The sequence below is a fragment of the Peromyscus leucopus genome, chromosome 9 (assembly GCF_004664715.2).
Source record: "Peromyscus leucopus breed LL Stock chromosome 9, UCI_PerLeu_2.1, whole genome shotgun sequence".
NCBI classification, from domain to species: Eukaryota; Metazoa; Chordata; class Mammalia; order Rodentia; family Cricetidae; genus Peromyscus; species Peromyscus leucopus.
In genome coordinates, this window is record NC_051070.1 from 21,120,499 (window position 1) to 21,138,162 (window position 17,664).

Sequence of the window (17,664 nt, forward strand, 5' to 3'; positions counted from 1 at the left end):
AGTCTGTTTGACTCAAAACAAAACAAAAAAATAAACAGTTTTGAGGTTGCATAGTTGGTGGAATGTAAAAGTTACTTTTAAGCCGAGCGGTGGTGGTGCACGCCTTTAATCCCATCACTCGGGAGGCAGAGCCAGGCGGATCTGGTGAGTTTGAGGCCAGCCTGGGCTACCAAGTGAGTCCCAGGAAAGGCGCAAAGCTACACAGAGAAACCCTGTCTCGAAAAAACCAAAAAAAAAAAAAAAAAGTTACTTTTAAATAAATAAATATTCCTGGAAAGTGTAACATTTTCTATTAAATTTTTTTAATTTATTAAAATATTTCTGGAGTCTTGCCATTTCTAACCTTTTTTTTTTTTTTTAAAAAAAAAAAGGATTTTAGTTATCAAATAGGTGAAAACTGAAATTTCACTTTTTTCTTCCTGTTTTCCTTAACTGTCATAAACTTAGATTCGTGAGATATATGTGCAGCCCAATCAATAAAGACCTTGGTACTAAGGTCACTTCCCTAAGACAGTAAACAAGCTTACTACCTCTGACTGTCAATAATGGGAACTGAAAATGAGAGAGATTCCCACCAGTGCCTTCAGGAGCTCTGGCCCTGCCAAATGTGCATGTAACACAGGATAGGAGGAGATGTACCATGTCACCTAGCATGGAGGTTTTACTGTTACGGATTTTTGAGGAAGATAGGCAGCTGCTACTGTTCCTGAGAACAGTATTTCTCTCCTATAGTTTATGCTTTATAGACCAAAGACAGTAAGACTGGGCATAGCAGGAAATGATTTTCCCCAATAAGGCATACTAGAAGTGTGTGCATGTTGAAAATTTCATGAAAAGGTTTATATTTTAATATATTTGCCATGTATAATGTCACACATCTGTAAGCCCTGCACTCAGGAGGCTGAGACAAGAGAATCCCACATTGAAGGCCAGCCTGGACTATATAGTAAAGCCTTTTTAGAAATAAATAATAAGTAAGATACAAAGATATTCTTTTTTTCCTAATAGGTGTGCAAAACTCACTCTGGTATTCTTGGAAAGGGTTTGGCTCTTTCTCATTCACCAACTATCTTAGAAGCACTTGAAGGAAACTTACCACTTCAAATCCAAAGCAATGAGCAGTCCTTTCTGGATGATTTCATTGCTTGTGTCCCAGGATCAAGTGGTGGAAGGCTTGCAAGGTACTTTTAATATTGCAATTAAGTTTGTTTAAGTATTCATCTCTGAGGAGGACTAAAGGAGGATGTTGAAATAATCCCTTCAATAACCCAGATTTTGTGTTTTGAACTCGAAGAAGTAAAAGGTGATAATATTTTAAAATATATGACAGTTAATAATTTGTTTTTTGCCATTTGCTGGTTTTGGATAAAAAGAAAGATATGCTAGCTTGTGTTAACTTACTAATAAAAAAATAGAATAAAACCTCTTTCTGGTTTTAATTTTTACATTATAGAGATTATAGAGATTATAGTGTTTAAAGTGAAAGACTAGGAAGGAACAGCAAATTTTTAAAGTCCTCCTCACTTTTATCTTGTAGGCACTTATATATAATGCATAGTAGAATTACTTTACTTGTTACTCATCTCACAAGTCAAATTGAATGTAAATTGTGAAATGGATTCAGGAATGGGTAGCTCCAACACTCAGAAATGGACAAGTTTTATAAGTAAGGGGAGATAGTAAAGAAACTAGTGAGAAGTTATATAAAAAAGGAATGTCAGTGTACCCAGCTACTCCCAAGCAAGTGAATAATATTTCTGTCCTTGCTTTCATAAGGAAACTGTTCTTTTCCAGTTGATATTAGAAAGCTGATCTCCCTCACTACTTCAGATTAGCTGTAAATTAGTCATTTTTTGTTAATCCTATAATTAAAATTTCAGTACTTTCTAACTTTAAATTATTTCATAGTCTATGTAAACATCAGAAACTTCATGCATTTTTGTGTGTGTATCTAATGGAGTTTTATTAATTGCTTCCCATGAAAACACTTGTAACTATTACGGAATCAGAAATGAAGACACTGGTTTAGCATTTTGTTCAATACAGGTTTAGTTTATTTGGCTTAATTTCATGTTCTCTTGTTTTTAACTCTTTTAGATGGCTTCAGCCAGATTCCTATGCTGATCCTCAGAAAACATCATTAATCCTGAATAAGGATGATATTCGTTGTGGCTGGCCCACCACCATAACTGTTCAAACAAAAGACCAGTATGGAGATGTGGTTCATGTTCCCAACATGAAGGTAATTTTGTGTGAACTAGGAAAAGTCTACACATTGCCTGCTGTAACTGCTAAGGGTTGGAGAATGACAAATCTACAGGGTTCCCTTGCTCTTCTCTCTTTGTCTTTGTGTAATGGAGGATACTGAAGAGTTGCTTAGGTGATTGCTTTTGCATTAGTTAGTTCCTAGTTATGTGCTGCAACGACTACAAAGATGATAGTTTAAGTTGTTTATTGGAAGAGTTGTATAGAAGGAAGGTCTCTAGTAAAGAGGGATTGAGTAAATGAATGAATACTGCATTTTTAGTTATATCTATTTGTTACAAGACTCATACATTCTGCTCTTAACTGAATTCCCACTTTAAAGATAATATTGATAAGGTAAACTAAATATTGATAGACAAGTTAAAAATATATAAATTTTGGTTATAAAATAATGACTAATACAAATATATATATATATTAATGAGTATAACATATACTTCTTACACAAGGCAGTAGTTGATAAGGATATTTATATTATATTGAATGAAATCAGTGATACAGATATCTCATTTAAACTTTTTATGTGTTTCTAAATAATTTAAAACAAATGTAAATTTGTGTAGGTAAATTTGTGTAGGTGATCTCTTGTCCTTTTCCCTTCTATAGCTGAATTATGGGATAATTTGAATTTTAGAATTACTACTTAATCAGAATAGATTAAGATACATAACCTTCTTTTGTTCATAGAGCACTAATTTTTCTATATCACAAAACTATTTCAGCTGCTTTATACTATCTTTGATATGTAGCATGAGCAAAACACAATACCAGTGTAATCTTTTATCTGTCTCAGTAAAAAATAATTAAGACTCATTGTCCATACCTGTGAAGACCAAAACAACTAAGCTTATATAAAAGCACCTGACTCTGATACTCAGCAGAAGTCAACATTTAACAGTACCTTTAAGCACTCTAATCCCAGCTCACAGTAACAATCTATGTTGTGTCCCAAACATGGATGCAAAAAGATGGAATAGTATATACTCTGGAGTAACTACAATGTTGTAGGTAACATACATACACACTCACCATGATATCCTATGTTTTGTCTCATCTTTGTTGTTTGAGACAAAACATTTGCAACTTACTCCTATTTAAAGTTCAAAGTATAACAAAAAGCAAATGCTTTTGTAACATGAATTGCTAAATGGTCTTTTTATTAAAAAAAAAAAAAAAAAAAAAAAAAAAAAACAGGAGCGTGATATCGGAGTGAATGCTGAAAGATCAGAGAGACAAAGAAACAAGCCACCTCTTACCTCTAGAACTCCTCGGCCTGAAAAGCTTTCCTCAGCCGAAAGGCTAGTTCCTGTCTCCTCACTTTCCTAGTGCTGGGAATAAAGGCATGTGACTCCCAAGTGCTGGGATTACAGGAGTGTGCCACCATTACCTGGCTCTGTTTCTCTCCTAGACTGAGTCAATCTCATGAAGTCCAGGGTGGCTTTGAACTCACAGAGATCGAGATAGATCTCTGCCTCCTGAATGCTAGGATTAAAGGTGTGTGTCACCACTGTCTGGCCTCTATGTTTAATCTAGTGGTTTGTTCTGTTCTCTGATCTTCAGGCAAATTTTTAGGGTACACAATATATCACCGCATGCTTTCAAATTTTAAGACATTGGATTACAAATATACTTCTGCATGTGTACTTGTGCCTCACCGGCCAGCCAGCCTGGTATACTTGAGGAGTTCCAGGACAGTGAGAAGTGCCCACTCCCTCTTTAACCACCCCAACCCCTGCATTGGCTGACACCTGAGAAATGGAATTGGAGGAAGCTTATCCCCCCCACAACACACGCACACGCACACACACACTGGGTGGGATGATCCATATTTTTGGATTGCCTATTCTTGGCAGTCTCAAAAGTAGTATGCTAGTCGTATATATTATGAATGTGTGGCTACCTATGATTCAAGTGTTCTTTTTCATCAGTATACAAATAAGCAAGCAAAAGCACAATAAAACCTTTTGTTGTAGTTCCTGGCAAGTGTTGTCTTTTTCTTTGACTCGTGCATACTAAACATGCTATACCACCAAACTACACACCCAGACTCTCTAAAATACTTAAGGAAAGTTGTTAGCAGCAGTCAATATTTTCAATGTTTTAATATGCCTTGTTTGTTTGTTTGTTTGGTTTTGGTTTTTCAAGATGGGGTTTCTCTGTGTAGCTTTGCGCCTTTCCTGGAACTCACTTGGTAGCCCAGGCTGGCCTCAAACTCACAGAGATCCACCTGGCTCTGCCTCCCAAGTGCTGGCGTGCACCACCACCGCCCGGCTTAACATGCCTTTTAAAAGTCTGTTTTCCTAGGTGTAAAGTAGATGAAGGATATTTATATTTTATCATTGTAGAAACTGAATTGCAAAGTTCAGACTGTTAAAATCAGTAACTTAAATTATTAACTATGCTACCTAATTATGCTTTTCTTGCCTGAAGTAAACAGAGATCCTTAGATTTCTGGTCAATTTTAAACCATTAATTCTAAAGGCTTCTATTAATGAGTATATTTTCCTTTGTAGACTATTTTTTTAAAAGATTTCTTTATTTTTATGTGCATTGGTGTTTTGCCTACATGTATGTCTGTGTGAGGGTGTCAGATCCCCTGGAACTGGAATTACAGTTGTGAGTAGCCATGTGGATGTTGGGAATTGAACCCCAGGTCTTCTGAGGAAGGTCTCTTAATTGCTGAACCATTTCTGTAGCCCCCTTTGTAGACTATTAACATCAAGAATTCAGATGAATTTTTACAAATAAGCTGTGATTAGGAGAGGTATTTATATTTAAATTATCTGATAAAATATTACTTCCTGAAAGAATTCAATACAGATTCTTTCTGTTTTCTTTCCCAGTATCATATTAACAAGAGATTTAATTTTTAAGGTTTGAAATCTTGATTATTTGTTCTAAAATAATGACACCTCTATTTTACACGATTAGTGTGTAAGACAGAGGTGAGATCTTCCTGGAAATGAAATGATAAGGTGAACCAGTGTTACCAAAACGTCTATCACTGACTTTATAATTGTAAATTGCTTATTTTGCTGTGTCAGAGATAACTATATATATATTTGGTTTTTATATTATTGTGGATAGGTGGAAGTGAAAGCTGTACCTGTTTCTCAGAAAAAAACATCTTTACAACAAGAGCAAGTAAAGAAATCTCAAAGGATTCCTGGCAGTCCTTTAGTAGCAGCAGCATCTTCTAACACTGACATGACTTTTGGTGGGTTGGCGTCGCCAAAGCTGGATGTTTCATATGAACCAATGATAGTAAAAGAGGCACGGTACATTGCCATAACAATGATGAAGGTAATTTATTTTTACTTATCAGAAATATTTATCTTTCAGCATTTATTTATTTAACATTTCAGTTTTTCAAATATTGGCACAGTATTCCAAAATGCATGATAAGCAGTTTAAGGAAAGAAGGGTTTATTGTCTCACAACTTGAGAGGCTACATTCCACCATGGTGGGGCGGCATGGTTGTAGGCACAAGAGGCAGACTGGATAAATTTGATCCTCATTCAAAAAGCAAACAGAGAGATAAATACTACTGCTTATCTCACTTAGAATTTCTTTTCCTGGCCTAGTTAACTCAATGTAGAAAATTCTTCACAGACATAGCCACACATTTGTCTCTTTAGTGACTCTAAGCGCTGCCCACATTAACAATCACATCATAAGATTTTTAATTTGTTTTTGTTCTTTGTTTGGATCTCTAGTAAATCTGGAATTCATTTTTCAAGTGGTCTTGCCATTTTCATTTCTTTCTTGTGTGGATAGACAGTGTTCTCAGTTTATTTACTGGATATTTTAGCATTGTAGTAAATGGAAATATCTATTGCAAGGCTGCTAACGTTCCTTGTCTCTTTCTTCAAGGTATATGAAAACTACTCATTTGAAGAACTGCGTTTTGCATCACCAACTCCTAAAAGGTAAGAACTGTTTTCTCAAAGTGCTGCTAAAACTAAAAATGAATCATCCAAACAGAAATCATCAAAAATCCCATCCTTATTTTCTGTTATTTTAAAATATTCTTACTAAGTCTTTAAGTCTATATGTACCACTGCCCTGTTTGTGTTTTATTCTCAAAAGAAGTTCCTAGAAGTCATCCATCATCCATCACCTCTAGCCCTTATCTTCTACCCCCTCTTCATGAAGATCTCTCATCCTAATGAGCAGAGTGGGAAAAAAAAAAAAACCAGCCCATTTGAGTCTGGTCACCACATAGTCTCTTGTTCTCTGCATGTCTACCAGCTGTGAGTCTCTGTGTTCATTGTCTCTAGTGTAACTAGAGAGTTTCTCTCCAGCTCCTGCCAAGCCCACTTGTAAAATAAACACACAGATGCTTATATTACTTAAACTGTTTGGCCTAATGGCTCGGGCTTCTTTCTATCTATCTTCTTTCTATCTCAAATTAACCCGTATCTATTAGTCTATAAGTTGCCACGTAGCTCGTGGCTTACCGGTACCTTACATCTCGCTTGTCATGGTGGTAGCTGGCAGCATCTCCCTGACTTCGCCTTCCTGCTCCCAGAATTCTCCTCGCTGCTAGTCCCACCTATACTTCCTGCCTGGCTGCTGGCCAATCAGCATTTTATTTATCAATCAATCATAGCAACATCTATTTACAGCATACAGGACATCCCACAACAATCTAGTCTAAGAAGCTGCTTGGATGAGGGTTGAGATCAATGTGTATATCAATATTTAATCAGTAGTCATTTCAATACCATGTCCATTTAGCAGAATAATAGAACTAGGTTCTCCCCTATGGCTTATGACCTCTCTAGACACAGGTTCTTGGCCCCATTATGGTGCCAGGTCTGGTTTTCATTTCGTGGAGCAGGACTTAAATCCAATCAGAAAGGGGTTATTCCATGATGTTTGTGTCCCTATTGCACCAGTGGACCTGTCTTGCCATGCTGGTCATTATTGTAGCTCTCATTGTTCTCAGCCGAGTGAGACTGATGATTATGCCCTTCAGTACTGTGAAAATGGTCAGTAGGTATGGAACTTCAGGTCAGTTACTGTTTCGATTTCTCTGTGTTTTATAACTCAAATTGTAATGCCTTCAAAATAGGGTCTTACCATTAAATTCTGGAGGGTGATCAAGAGCAATGGCAATAATCTATAATGTTTATTGTTCTATGAGACCCCATTGACCAGTAGCTCAAAAAAAGATAGTGGTATGGAAACTAGTAAGGGGTCATGGAGGTGGGGGAGGGGGGTAGTGGAGGAAGATCACTCAAGAGAAGGACATAGAATACACTAATATAAAGCTGAAAGGAAATGATGGAACAGGAAGGAGTAAATGGGCTGGAGAATGGGAGGGCAGAGTAGAAGATGTAATATGGGGAGGGATAATACACACTAAAGATCTTTAGAAAAAGCCATGTGAAAACCTACTATTGTAGAAGGTTCCTATATATGTATGTATATGTGGGTACATACATATAGATGTACTTCATCCAAGAAGTTCTTACATAGATGGCAATTAACACAGAGACTCACAGCTGGTAGACATGCAGAGAACAAGAGACTATGTGGTAACCACCCTCAAATGGGCTGTTTTTATCACACTCCTCACCTAAGGTTCAAGCATCTTCAGAGAAGAAGGGGTAGGATGGTGATAATGGCTAGAAGTGGTGGATGACTTCCAGGAACCACTTTTCAGGACAAACCACAGACAGGGCAGTGGCACATATGGACTCAAAGAATTAGTAAAATGTATACACACACACACACACACACACACGAGTTGAAATGGAGTCATCTTGTAGCTGGGAGGACAGTACACCAACTAGCCACACATGCTAACAAATAAAGTAGTACCTAAAATGGACTACTAACCTTCTTTTCTGAAATGATTTCTTACTGCAGCATTTTGAAATTTCTAATTGAGCATTTCTTTATACATTGTAAACTTTCTGGTGTTATTTGTTTTTAGTCGACTATAAAACTACTAACAAACAACATAAAATGAAGATAGTAGAGAAAGAGTATCAAGTTCCCAAACTATATACCTTGGGTAGTCTAGATGGATTGGTGTAATTTTCTGCCTGGTTCATTTTTTATTCTATTAAAAGTTACTATTGTTTTGTTTTGTTAGAAGGATCTAATTATGTAGCCCACCTCCACCTTAAACATTGTTGTCCTGTCTCTGCCTCTCAATGGTAGCTCTTCAGAAGTAAATTATGGGAAAACAAGAATGGCAACAGAAATAGTTGGAAATGAATAGGAAGTGTGGACTAGGAGGGGTGGGATGTGTAAGGTAGAATAAGTAGACCTTGTCACCGGAGAGTGGGTGGGTCAGCTCTGAAACTATAAATACACAAACAACAAAAACAGACTTGGCAGGTTGTATTTATATATTTTATGCATATGTATACATACTTGTATATACAAACATACATGTTCATAGTAATACAAGAAAAGGTGGCTATCAGTTTGAGAGTCAGGGCCATGGGGGTTTGGAGGGAAGAAAGGGAGAGGAAGGGTGCTATAATTCTGTTTCAATTAGAATCATGTTTTTAAAAATGATCACAGATTTTCTTTTGGCTTTAAGAACAGCATAGAACAGATTATGACCAATTTTGGCTCACAGACAAAATTTTACCTGCTGTCTACCTGCTTTTATAAATGTTACTCTAACACAATTTCATTATCTGTAGCTACTTTTACAGTGCAGTGATCAAGTTAAGTAGTTATGTCAAAGACTTTTTTACCTAAGAAACTGAAATTGTTACATAAAGTATTTACTGACTCCTGGTATATATCACTGTAATTTTTATGATGATCATGAATTCCTAGGAATGAGCAGGTATTTATATTTTTTCTGTGTTGTATTGTTTTGTAAGGTATATGTTGATTAGTGAGAAATAGGAGCTTTTGTTAGATATGCTAAAAACTGAGATTCTGTTCTATCTCTCAGATTTTAATATTTAAGTGGGGATGCAACTGTGCAGCTGCAAAGTTTGCAGGTTGAGGGAGAAGTGAGTTTGGGAGTCATCTGTATAGAAATGGGATTTCACATTAGGGGAAAGAAAATCTAGACTCAAACCCTGGGTATTTCATTAATTAAAAGACAGTCAGAAGATGAGAAGGCAGGAAAACACTTGAGAAAGAATGACTAATGAGGTGAGAGGAAAGCCAAGGGAAAGTCAGAGCAGCAAGGCAACAGTACTTCAGGACAGTGAGAGTTACCAACCAATCTAGGCTACCAACAGACTGCTGGGAGGAAGCAGTGGCTTTAGATGTCAGGGCCACTGATAACCACTGTTAGCAGTCGCCATGAATGCTAGGAACAGGATTCTCGTAAGAGGAAGTGGTGGAAGAGAAGTAGACCTAAAGGGAGTGAGAGTAGCAGTCTTAGGGAAGTGTCCATATGCAGGGAGAAGACATAGAAGACTATTAGAAAGGGAGTAATACTGGAGAGGAATAAAGGTCAAGACTGAAAATTCTAAAGTTTTTTATGATAATAAATAGGGCCTAGTAAAGTAGGAGAACAAATGATGTTTGAGAGAAAGTGAGGTAACTGAGGGGACCAACTTCACAATTCAAATGGAAAAAGTGGTTTTGGATAAGAGCCACATTGTTCTGTCCATTGTAACAGGAAAGAAAATGAGACAAAATAGGTTTAACAATCTGATTGCTTCATGAAAATTGTAGCCAATTGCTTCTATTTTCCCAGAAGGGAAAAGTGAAATCATAATCAACTGAGAGAAGGAAAGAGAAGAGTTGGCCCTGTAAAGTAAAAAAAGAGTGAAATTCAATTATTTGAAAGTTAGGGAACATGCTATGACAGCTATAACATTGCCAGGCAGCATGATAATACAGACAAATATTTGCTGAAATAGCAAATGATCTTGACTGAATAATCAAAAGTAAATGTTTTGATATTCACCTGTTTTATTTGTTGGTTTCTTTGGTATGTTTTTTCAGGCCCAGTGAAAATATGCTGATCCGTGTCAATAATGACGGGACTTACTGTGCAAACTGGACTCCAGGGGCCGTCGGGCTGTACACGATCCACGTTACCATTGATGGCATTGAAATAGGTAAGTATCATTTTAAATAATACATTGCTGCAAAAAAACTAGAATCAAAATCATTCTTGTGTTGTTGGCCCCTTGTGTCATATACATAAAAAGGTTTCATAACTTCTTTGTGTCTTCATTTCCTCTTTCCTAATAAATTTTAATTAGTATATTGCAAAGATCCTATCATTTGAGGAATTGATGGTGTCTGATCACTCAGTATAGCTGTCATGAGTCTTTCTCCCATTTTCTAGTGTGTCAGTGAGGTATAATGTCCTCCTTATCCCTGCACTGCCTGTGCATGCTAAAAAATACTAAAAGTGCTGGCTGTTAGGAGTGACTTTAGTAGATAAAATCTTCAATCTCATGTAACAGTGGAGTGAAAACAATGGTTCTATGCTTTATGTTGAAACTGAGGTAGAGGTGCACATTTACTACTCAACTCTTCCTATTTCCATCCTAACTCATCCTGTTCCTATGTCTTTAATCTGCAACCTTTCCTGACCACAGACAAGGGCAGATAATAATAATAATAATAATAGCTAACATCATTGAACATTTAACACATGTACATTGTTGTGCAGATATTTTTATTGTTTAATTCTCATACTGTGATGGAGAGAGTGTTGTCATTCCTGTCTCATACATGAAAAAATTGAGGTTGATAAGTCACACAGTGTCTACATAAGAACACCAAGTGGTGTAACATGAGAATCTCATCTCTTTTTGTTTGTTTGTTCGATTGGTTGGTTGGTTTTTTTGTTTGTTTGTTTGTTTTGTTTTGTTTTGTTTTGTTTTTCGAGACAGGGTTTCTCTATGTAGCTTTGTGCCTTTCCTGGAACTCACTCTGTAGCCCAGGCTGGCCTCGAACTCACAGAGATCCGCCTGGCTCTGCCTCCCAAGTGCTGGGATTAAAAGCGTGCGCCACCGCCGCCGCCGCCACCACCCAGCTGAAAATCTCATCTCTTAATTACTGTATTATATTGCACTACCATCTGACCATCATGCTGTCTGTTAGTCACAGAGCTTACCACTGTGGGTGATGAATAGTGTTCCAAACTATTGCTGTTGGATAGCACTTGTCACAAAAGTGGTTCTTATTATTATTATTTTGAACTTGTTCAGGATCATTCCATGTGTCCCAGTTAAATAATGGGAAACTCCCTTTCACTTTAAATGCTGAGGGAAACAACTGCTCTTTTGCCACCTCAAGACCTTAATTTTTAGTGGTTCTCATTTTCCCCATTAAGTATCAGCCACTTTTAGAAAAGAAAAGCAGAATTCATATATTTATCTTAATTATCTAAAATAGTCTATGATATGGGCCTGGAGAGATGGCCTAGCAGTTAAGGGCAGTGAATGTTCTTCCAGAGAACTCAGTTGTATTTCCCAGCACCCACTTGTTGGCTCACAACCACCAGTCCCAGGGGATGTGATGCCGTCTTGTGGCCTCTGCAGCCACCAGGCATGAATGTGGTGAACAGACATACAAGGTGGCAAAGCACCCATTCACGTTAGAAAATGAACTAGACTGTGATATGGTTAGATTTCACAATCCCCCACCTTTGTAGTTAAAGATTATAATTAGACTACTTTTCTTACAGATGCTGGCCTCGAAGTAAAAGTAAAAGATCCACCAAAAGGGATGATCCCACCAGGAACCCAGCTGGTCAAGCCGAAGGCTGACCCTCAACCAAATAAGGTTAGGGGAGGGTAAAATCAAAATTGGAATTGTCAAAGCTTTTTAAATTTTTCATGGATGCCTCAGAGTAGCCCTAAGTAGCTAATATTTTACTTGATTTATTTTAATATTTGAATTTTCAGTGTTCCTAAATCAGTTTGAAGAGGAGTTCATAAGAATTTTAATCATTTCAAATTGTACAGTTTTACTTTTTGGCTTCTCTATGTATTCTTTAATAGTTTATGAGTGTTGTGTACTTTCTGATATTAAAAGTGTGCTATTAACAGAAAGTCTACTGAAATTATATGTGAGTTTTCAAGATTAAAATGTACTGTACTATTAAAAGAAACATTAATTTCCTTATATCCAAAAAGAAAACAATTGTAATAGAATTTATATCATGCCCCTCTAAAAAGTTGAGATATATGTGTGTGTGTGTGTGTGTGTGTGTGTGTGTGTGTGTGTGTGTGTGTGTATAATTTGTTTTGATTTGTTTTTTGAGACAGGGTTTTTCTGTGTAGCTTTGCGCCTTTCCTAGAACTCACCTAGTAGCCCAGACTGGCCTCGAACTCAGAGATCTGCCTGACTCTGCCTCCCGAGTGCTGGGATTAAAGGCATGCACCACTACCACCTGGCGCCTTTTATATTTTTGTTACATGTCATCAATACTTAAAATTGGTAGTCATAAATACATTAATAACTTTGGTAACCAAAGTTCTTCAGTTCTTAGAAATATACTTTTATTGCTTGTTATAAATAACTGACAAAATTACTTGCAGAAGGAAACCAACTACAGATGATTGTGAGGAGACTTTGGGATTGTAGTTCTTTTAGGCTTGTTGATTTTATCATTTGCAACTTATTAAATAGTCTATGTTTTCTCTATCACTGCCATATCTTTTCATTTCTCAGATTCGAAAATTCGTGGCCAAGGACAGTGCCGGTCTCCGTATCCGGAGCCACCCTTCCCTTCAGAGTGAGCAGATTGGCATAGTGAAAGTCAATGGAACTATCACTTTTATTGATGAGGTAATTCATAAAAAGTATCAGTAATTCATTTTGGATACTTTTGTAATATTTGCACAATAACAAGGAAACTATGTTTTAATGTTACTGGGTTCTAAACAGTTTGGGAACCTTTTTATCTCATTTTTTATCAGGTTTTTAAAATTTACCCAACTTTGTGTCTTCTGTGGTGGTATTTTATTTGTGCTGAAATGTGGTGACATTTTATTTGTATGTTAATAAATAAAGTTTGCCTGGAGATCAGAGGACATAGATAGCCATCCATAAACAAAAAGTCAAGCAGTGGTAGCACATGCCCTTAATAATCTGATCACATGGCAGACAATCTCTGTGTGTTCAAGGACACAGCCAAGCATGGTGACACACACCTTTAATCCCAATACCAACCATAGAGACCTGAAGGTCTGTTTAGACAGGCAGTGACGAGGAAGTGAGGTGGCTGGGCTAAGAGCAGAACAGAACAGCAATAAAGGGGTAGATTAGACAGGAAGAAGCTGGTTTGGTTCTCTGGTTAGCTGGTGAGCTAAGGTTAGTTGGTAGCAATTCCTATTTCTCTGATCTCTGTATTTGGCTCTGTGTTTCTTATTTAATAAGACTGTTTAGAAATTCATCTACAGTCTTCTATTTGTTTTTTATTTTTATTTTATCATTTTATGTGTATGGGTGTTTTGCCTGGATGTATGTCTGTGTGTCACATGTGTGCCTGGTCCCGGTAGAGGCCTGGAACCAGGAGTGGCAACAGATCCACTGGAACCGACGTTGTAGATGGTTGTGCAACACCAAGTGGGTGCTGGGGATCAAACCAGGGTCCTCTGTAAGAACAGCCAGTGCTCTTAACCAATAAGCCAACTCCCCAGCCCTTCTGTTTGTTTGTTTGTTTGTTTGTTTGTTTTGTTAACCCATCAAGTCCTCGTTGTGCAGGCCATCTACTCTTGGATGGTGGTCTTCACTGGAGAGTTCAGCCTACCAGGGACTGCACTCTTATAAACAACTGAGTCTCTCTCTCACAGAAACTGTCAGTTGCCAATAGCTCCTTAGATGAGGCATGGGACTCTTCTCCATGCCAGGATTTTGTCTGGCTTGCGCTTGTGCAGGTCTTGTGGATGCTTTCTCAACTACTACAAGTTCATGTGTGCAGCCATGCTTCTGTGGCCAGAAAACAGTTTCTCTGTCATCATAACTTCTGCCTCTTACCATCTTTCCTCTCCATTTTCTTAAATGATTTCTGAGACTTGGGATGTGTGGATGCGATAAGAGATGTCCCATTTAAGGCTGAGCAGTCTCTTATTCTCTGCACCTTGAACAGTGTGGATTGCTATTAGTCACCATCTACTGAAAGAAAAAAGTTATTGAGAGTTGATAGATGTGCTCTTATCTGTAGGTCAGTTAGGTGTCAGTTTAATGCTTTGTCCATCTAGTAGGGAAATAGTAGTATGCTTTCTCCTAAGGCCTGTGACCTGTCTAGTCACAGGTTCCTGGCTTAGACGATGGTGCTATAGGTGGGTAAGATTGATGATTCCTTTTCTCATCTGGTAGTGTGTATAGCACCTTCCAACACTATGAGAGTAAGCCAATAGGGATGAAGCTTGCAGGTGAGTACCAGCTTGATATCTGTGTTCTATGAGTCACAAGTGTGATGACTTCAGCAATAGAGTCTTACCGTCAAGTTCTAGAGGGTCATTAAGAGCATTGGCAGTAGCCTAGTAATGTTTGGGGGTCTTTGAGATCTCTCTTGCCAATAACTCTAGAAGAAATAACCCATTCCTGACACTAGGCTACATAAGATTTGCTATTAATAGTGTCTTATCTGAAATTCCACTCATGATATCTGACAATAGTAACCTATAATAAAATATAGATAAACAGAATTATATATACAGATATATCAGGGAGAATTTTAGTAGAAATAGAAAGATGTAGCAGGTGGCTGGAAAGGCTTCCCTGCATAATTGGTAGTTGAATGCCAATTACCACCCATTTTGAAAGGCATCTGTTTCAAACAGTTTGGGAAATCTTTTGAAAATTTACAGGATATGTTCATTGAGGTTTATGCATTTAATTTATTTTTTCCTTTTCAGTAAAAACTGGGAAAATTACACTTTGAGCATGCAAACACTGAGTTGAACACAGTTATCAGAACCTGTAGAAGTTCTACTTTCTAAAGATAGACATATTTTAACTGAACTGTAGAATGGTTTTAAAACATATTTCTTGGATTGCTTTAACTTTGGAAAGTTCATGGAATATTTTCCTGCGATGCAACCAAGTAGCCTGCATAAAAGACACGTCCGTTTGGCAAATGACTAGTTTTGCTGTCCAATTATTTATCCTGTATGTGCTTTCCTTGTGATTTTAACTCTTGAGAGAAGTTGCTTTAGCAATCTCACTGTGAAAATGATCTTACTGTTTTAGTATTCCTTGCTAGAGGTTCTCACACATTTATCTTCTTGTAAAACTAGATGCAGCCTCTTCACTTCTGCCCTCCTTTGCCTGCTCTGCTCATCCTTAGTCCTCACTAGCTCATCACTTGTCTGGCCTCTTCTTCCCTAGATTCACAATGACGATGGCGTGTGGTTGAGACTGAATGATGAGACCATAAAGAAGTATGTTCCTAACATGAATGGTTACACTGAAGCCTGGTGCCTCTCTTTTAATCAACATCTTGGCAAGAGCCTCCTGGTCCCTGTTGACGTAAGTGAAAGATGGTTTTTAGAAGCATCCTAGTTGCACTCTGTCTTCATTATAGATCTTTCTTTAATTAAGGCTTTTCAGTTCTGAGGTAATTCATACCTGTATCACTTTTGCTTCAAAAGTGCTTGAATACTTAAGGGCTTCAGTGTAATGAAAGTGGAATTTGGCAGGGGTAAGGCTCTTAATGCTCATTTTGATCTGTCACCAACAGTAAGTAACAAATTAAAACTAAATTTATTGAATTCCTTTCAAAGAGATAGGAAATTAAAATGGTTACATTTTTTTTCTTCTTTACACTGCTATTTAGAATGAACCCAATATTTAAGAAAATAGAATTACTATACATTCAGAAATAGGTATAATTGTTGGTTTGTTATGTCGACAGTTTGCATTTATTTCTGTGTTGTGTCTATCTCTTGATTTACAATACTGTTGTGTTAATGTAAGATGTGATTTTTAGACTTGTATTACATATAATATCTAGTGATGCTAAATCTTAAATTGACTCATTACAGTTCCTTGATATTGCAGTATTTGATTAAGTCATTGTTTGCTAAAGTGCTGTATCATAAAATAGGTAGTAACCACACTACTTTATTAGTTTAACTACAAAATATTGATTTTCTTCTTCACTACGTGTTCCTTATGACATCACTAATAAATAGCACTGGGATATAATTGGGAATTGATAACTGACAGTGTGGTTGAAAGCAGATAGGTACTGTATAAATTAAGTAAATAAAGTTTCCCTCCTTTTTTTTTAAATTGTACATTATCTGTAAGAGTGGAAATGGCCTACTCTCTCTCCCACTACAACTATTTATTGAATTTAGTTTATCTTCAACCATTTGCTTATGGTGTGTGTGTGTTTTGTATGCGCACTTGTGTGTGTTCATGTGCATTTGCATGCATGGGTCTTATTTCAATTTTAAGCTGCTTAGTGGTAAGGACTAAATAAAGATCCTTACTCATGTTTATTGCTTCTGTAGTGTTACTTACAGTAGTCTTTTCAGTATTGCTTGATATCTAATTTGAGTGCTTTGGTCTGGTGTAATCTGCTAAAATAATTCCTCACACATATGTGTGCTTCTTTCCTTATTTGTTTCATGTGATTCATGTACTGTTCTCATTTTCCCAAGATTTTAAGTATTGGTGGATCAAGGTGCTAGAGCCCCACTTGGCGTGGTTCCAAGGTGTATGTTTTTATGTTTAGTGTGCCTTGGTATAATGAAGCGATAAGTATAGTTATAAAATGATAAATAGGTGTATAATCAGTTGTGCTGTTTTGTGATAAGCTGTGGAATGACTTAATTTAGGAGGTAACATCTAAGGCAGATGTGAAGGATTAATGTAGTGTAATTCAAAGTAATAGAACCTATTACAAGAATCATTATTACTTAGAATAAACTGCCAATTTAAGTGTAAATATGTAACACTAGTGATTAAATGAAGATGATTATTATAACATTCTCTGACAATAAATAAGCCAATGAAAGTTTTTAAAATGAAGTTCTATGAGGGGATGGCTCAGCTGTTAAAGTTTCTTGTCTTATGGGAGGTCCTGAGTTCAATCTCCAGAGCTCACATAAAAAAAAGGTCAGGGCAAGGTGGTAAATGTTTGTAAAACTAACTCTGGGGAGGCAGAAACAGGAGTATGCCTAGGACTCATTGGCCTCATTGGTGAACCCAAGGCCAGTGAGAGACCCTGCCTCAAAGGAGATAGACAGTGGTCCTGAGGATGATGCCTCAGATTATACGCATACACACATTGACAATATACACATATAAACATAAAAATTAGTTAATAAACTAACTTCTGTAATTTGAAAACTAGAAGGCAGTGGTTCTCGATCTTCCTAATGTTGTGACCCTTTAATTCAGTTCCTCATGTTCTGGTAACCCCCAACTGTAAAATTATTTCATTGCTACTTCATAACTGTAATTTTGCTACTGTTGTGAATTGTAAT

The 17,664-nt window shown here is 37.0% G+C and overlaps 1 protein-coding gene across 15 annotated transcripts in view; it reads left to right on the forward strand.

Moving 5' to 3' along the window:
* The window catches only part of Mycbp2 (MYC binding protein 2), a 249,377-nt gene that overhangs the window by 161,968 nt on the left and 69,745 nt on the right, over positions 1 to 17,664 (forward strand). For all 15 annotated transcript variants that reach the window (XM_028864803.2, XM_028864805.2, XM_028864804.2 and 12 more), the window contains 8 exons: positions 1,009 to 1,181; positions 2,098 to 2,242; positions 5,353 to 5,568; positions 6,140 to 6,195; positions 10,205 to 10,320; positions 11,904 to 12,001; positions 12,893 to 13,009; positions 15,557 to 15,697. In XM_028864803.2, coding sequence (XP_028720636.1) covers positions 1,009 to 1,181; positions 2,098 to 2,242; positions 5,353 to 5,568; positions 6,140 to 6,195; positions 10,205 to 10,320; positions 11,904 to 12,001; positions 12,893 to 13,009; positions 15,557 to 15,697 — 1,062 coding nt within the window. The remainder of the gene's footprint in view (positions 1 to 1,008; positions 1,182 to 2,097; positions 2,243 to 5,352; positions 5,569 to 6,139; positions 6,196 to 10,204; positions 10,321 to 11,903; positions 12,002 to 12,892; positions 13,010 to 15,556; positions 15,698 to 17,664) is intronic.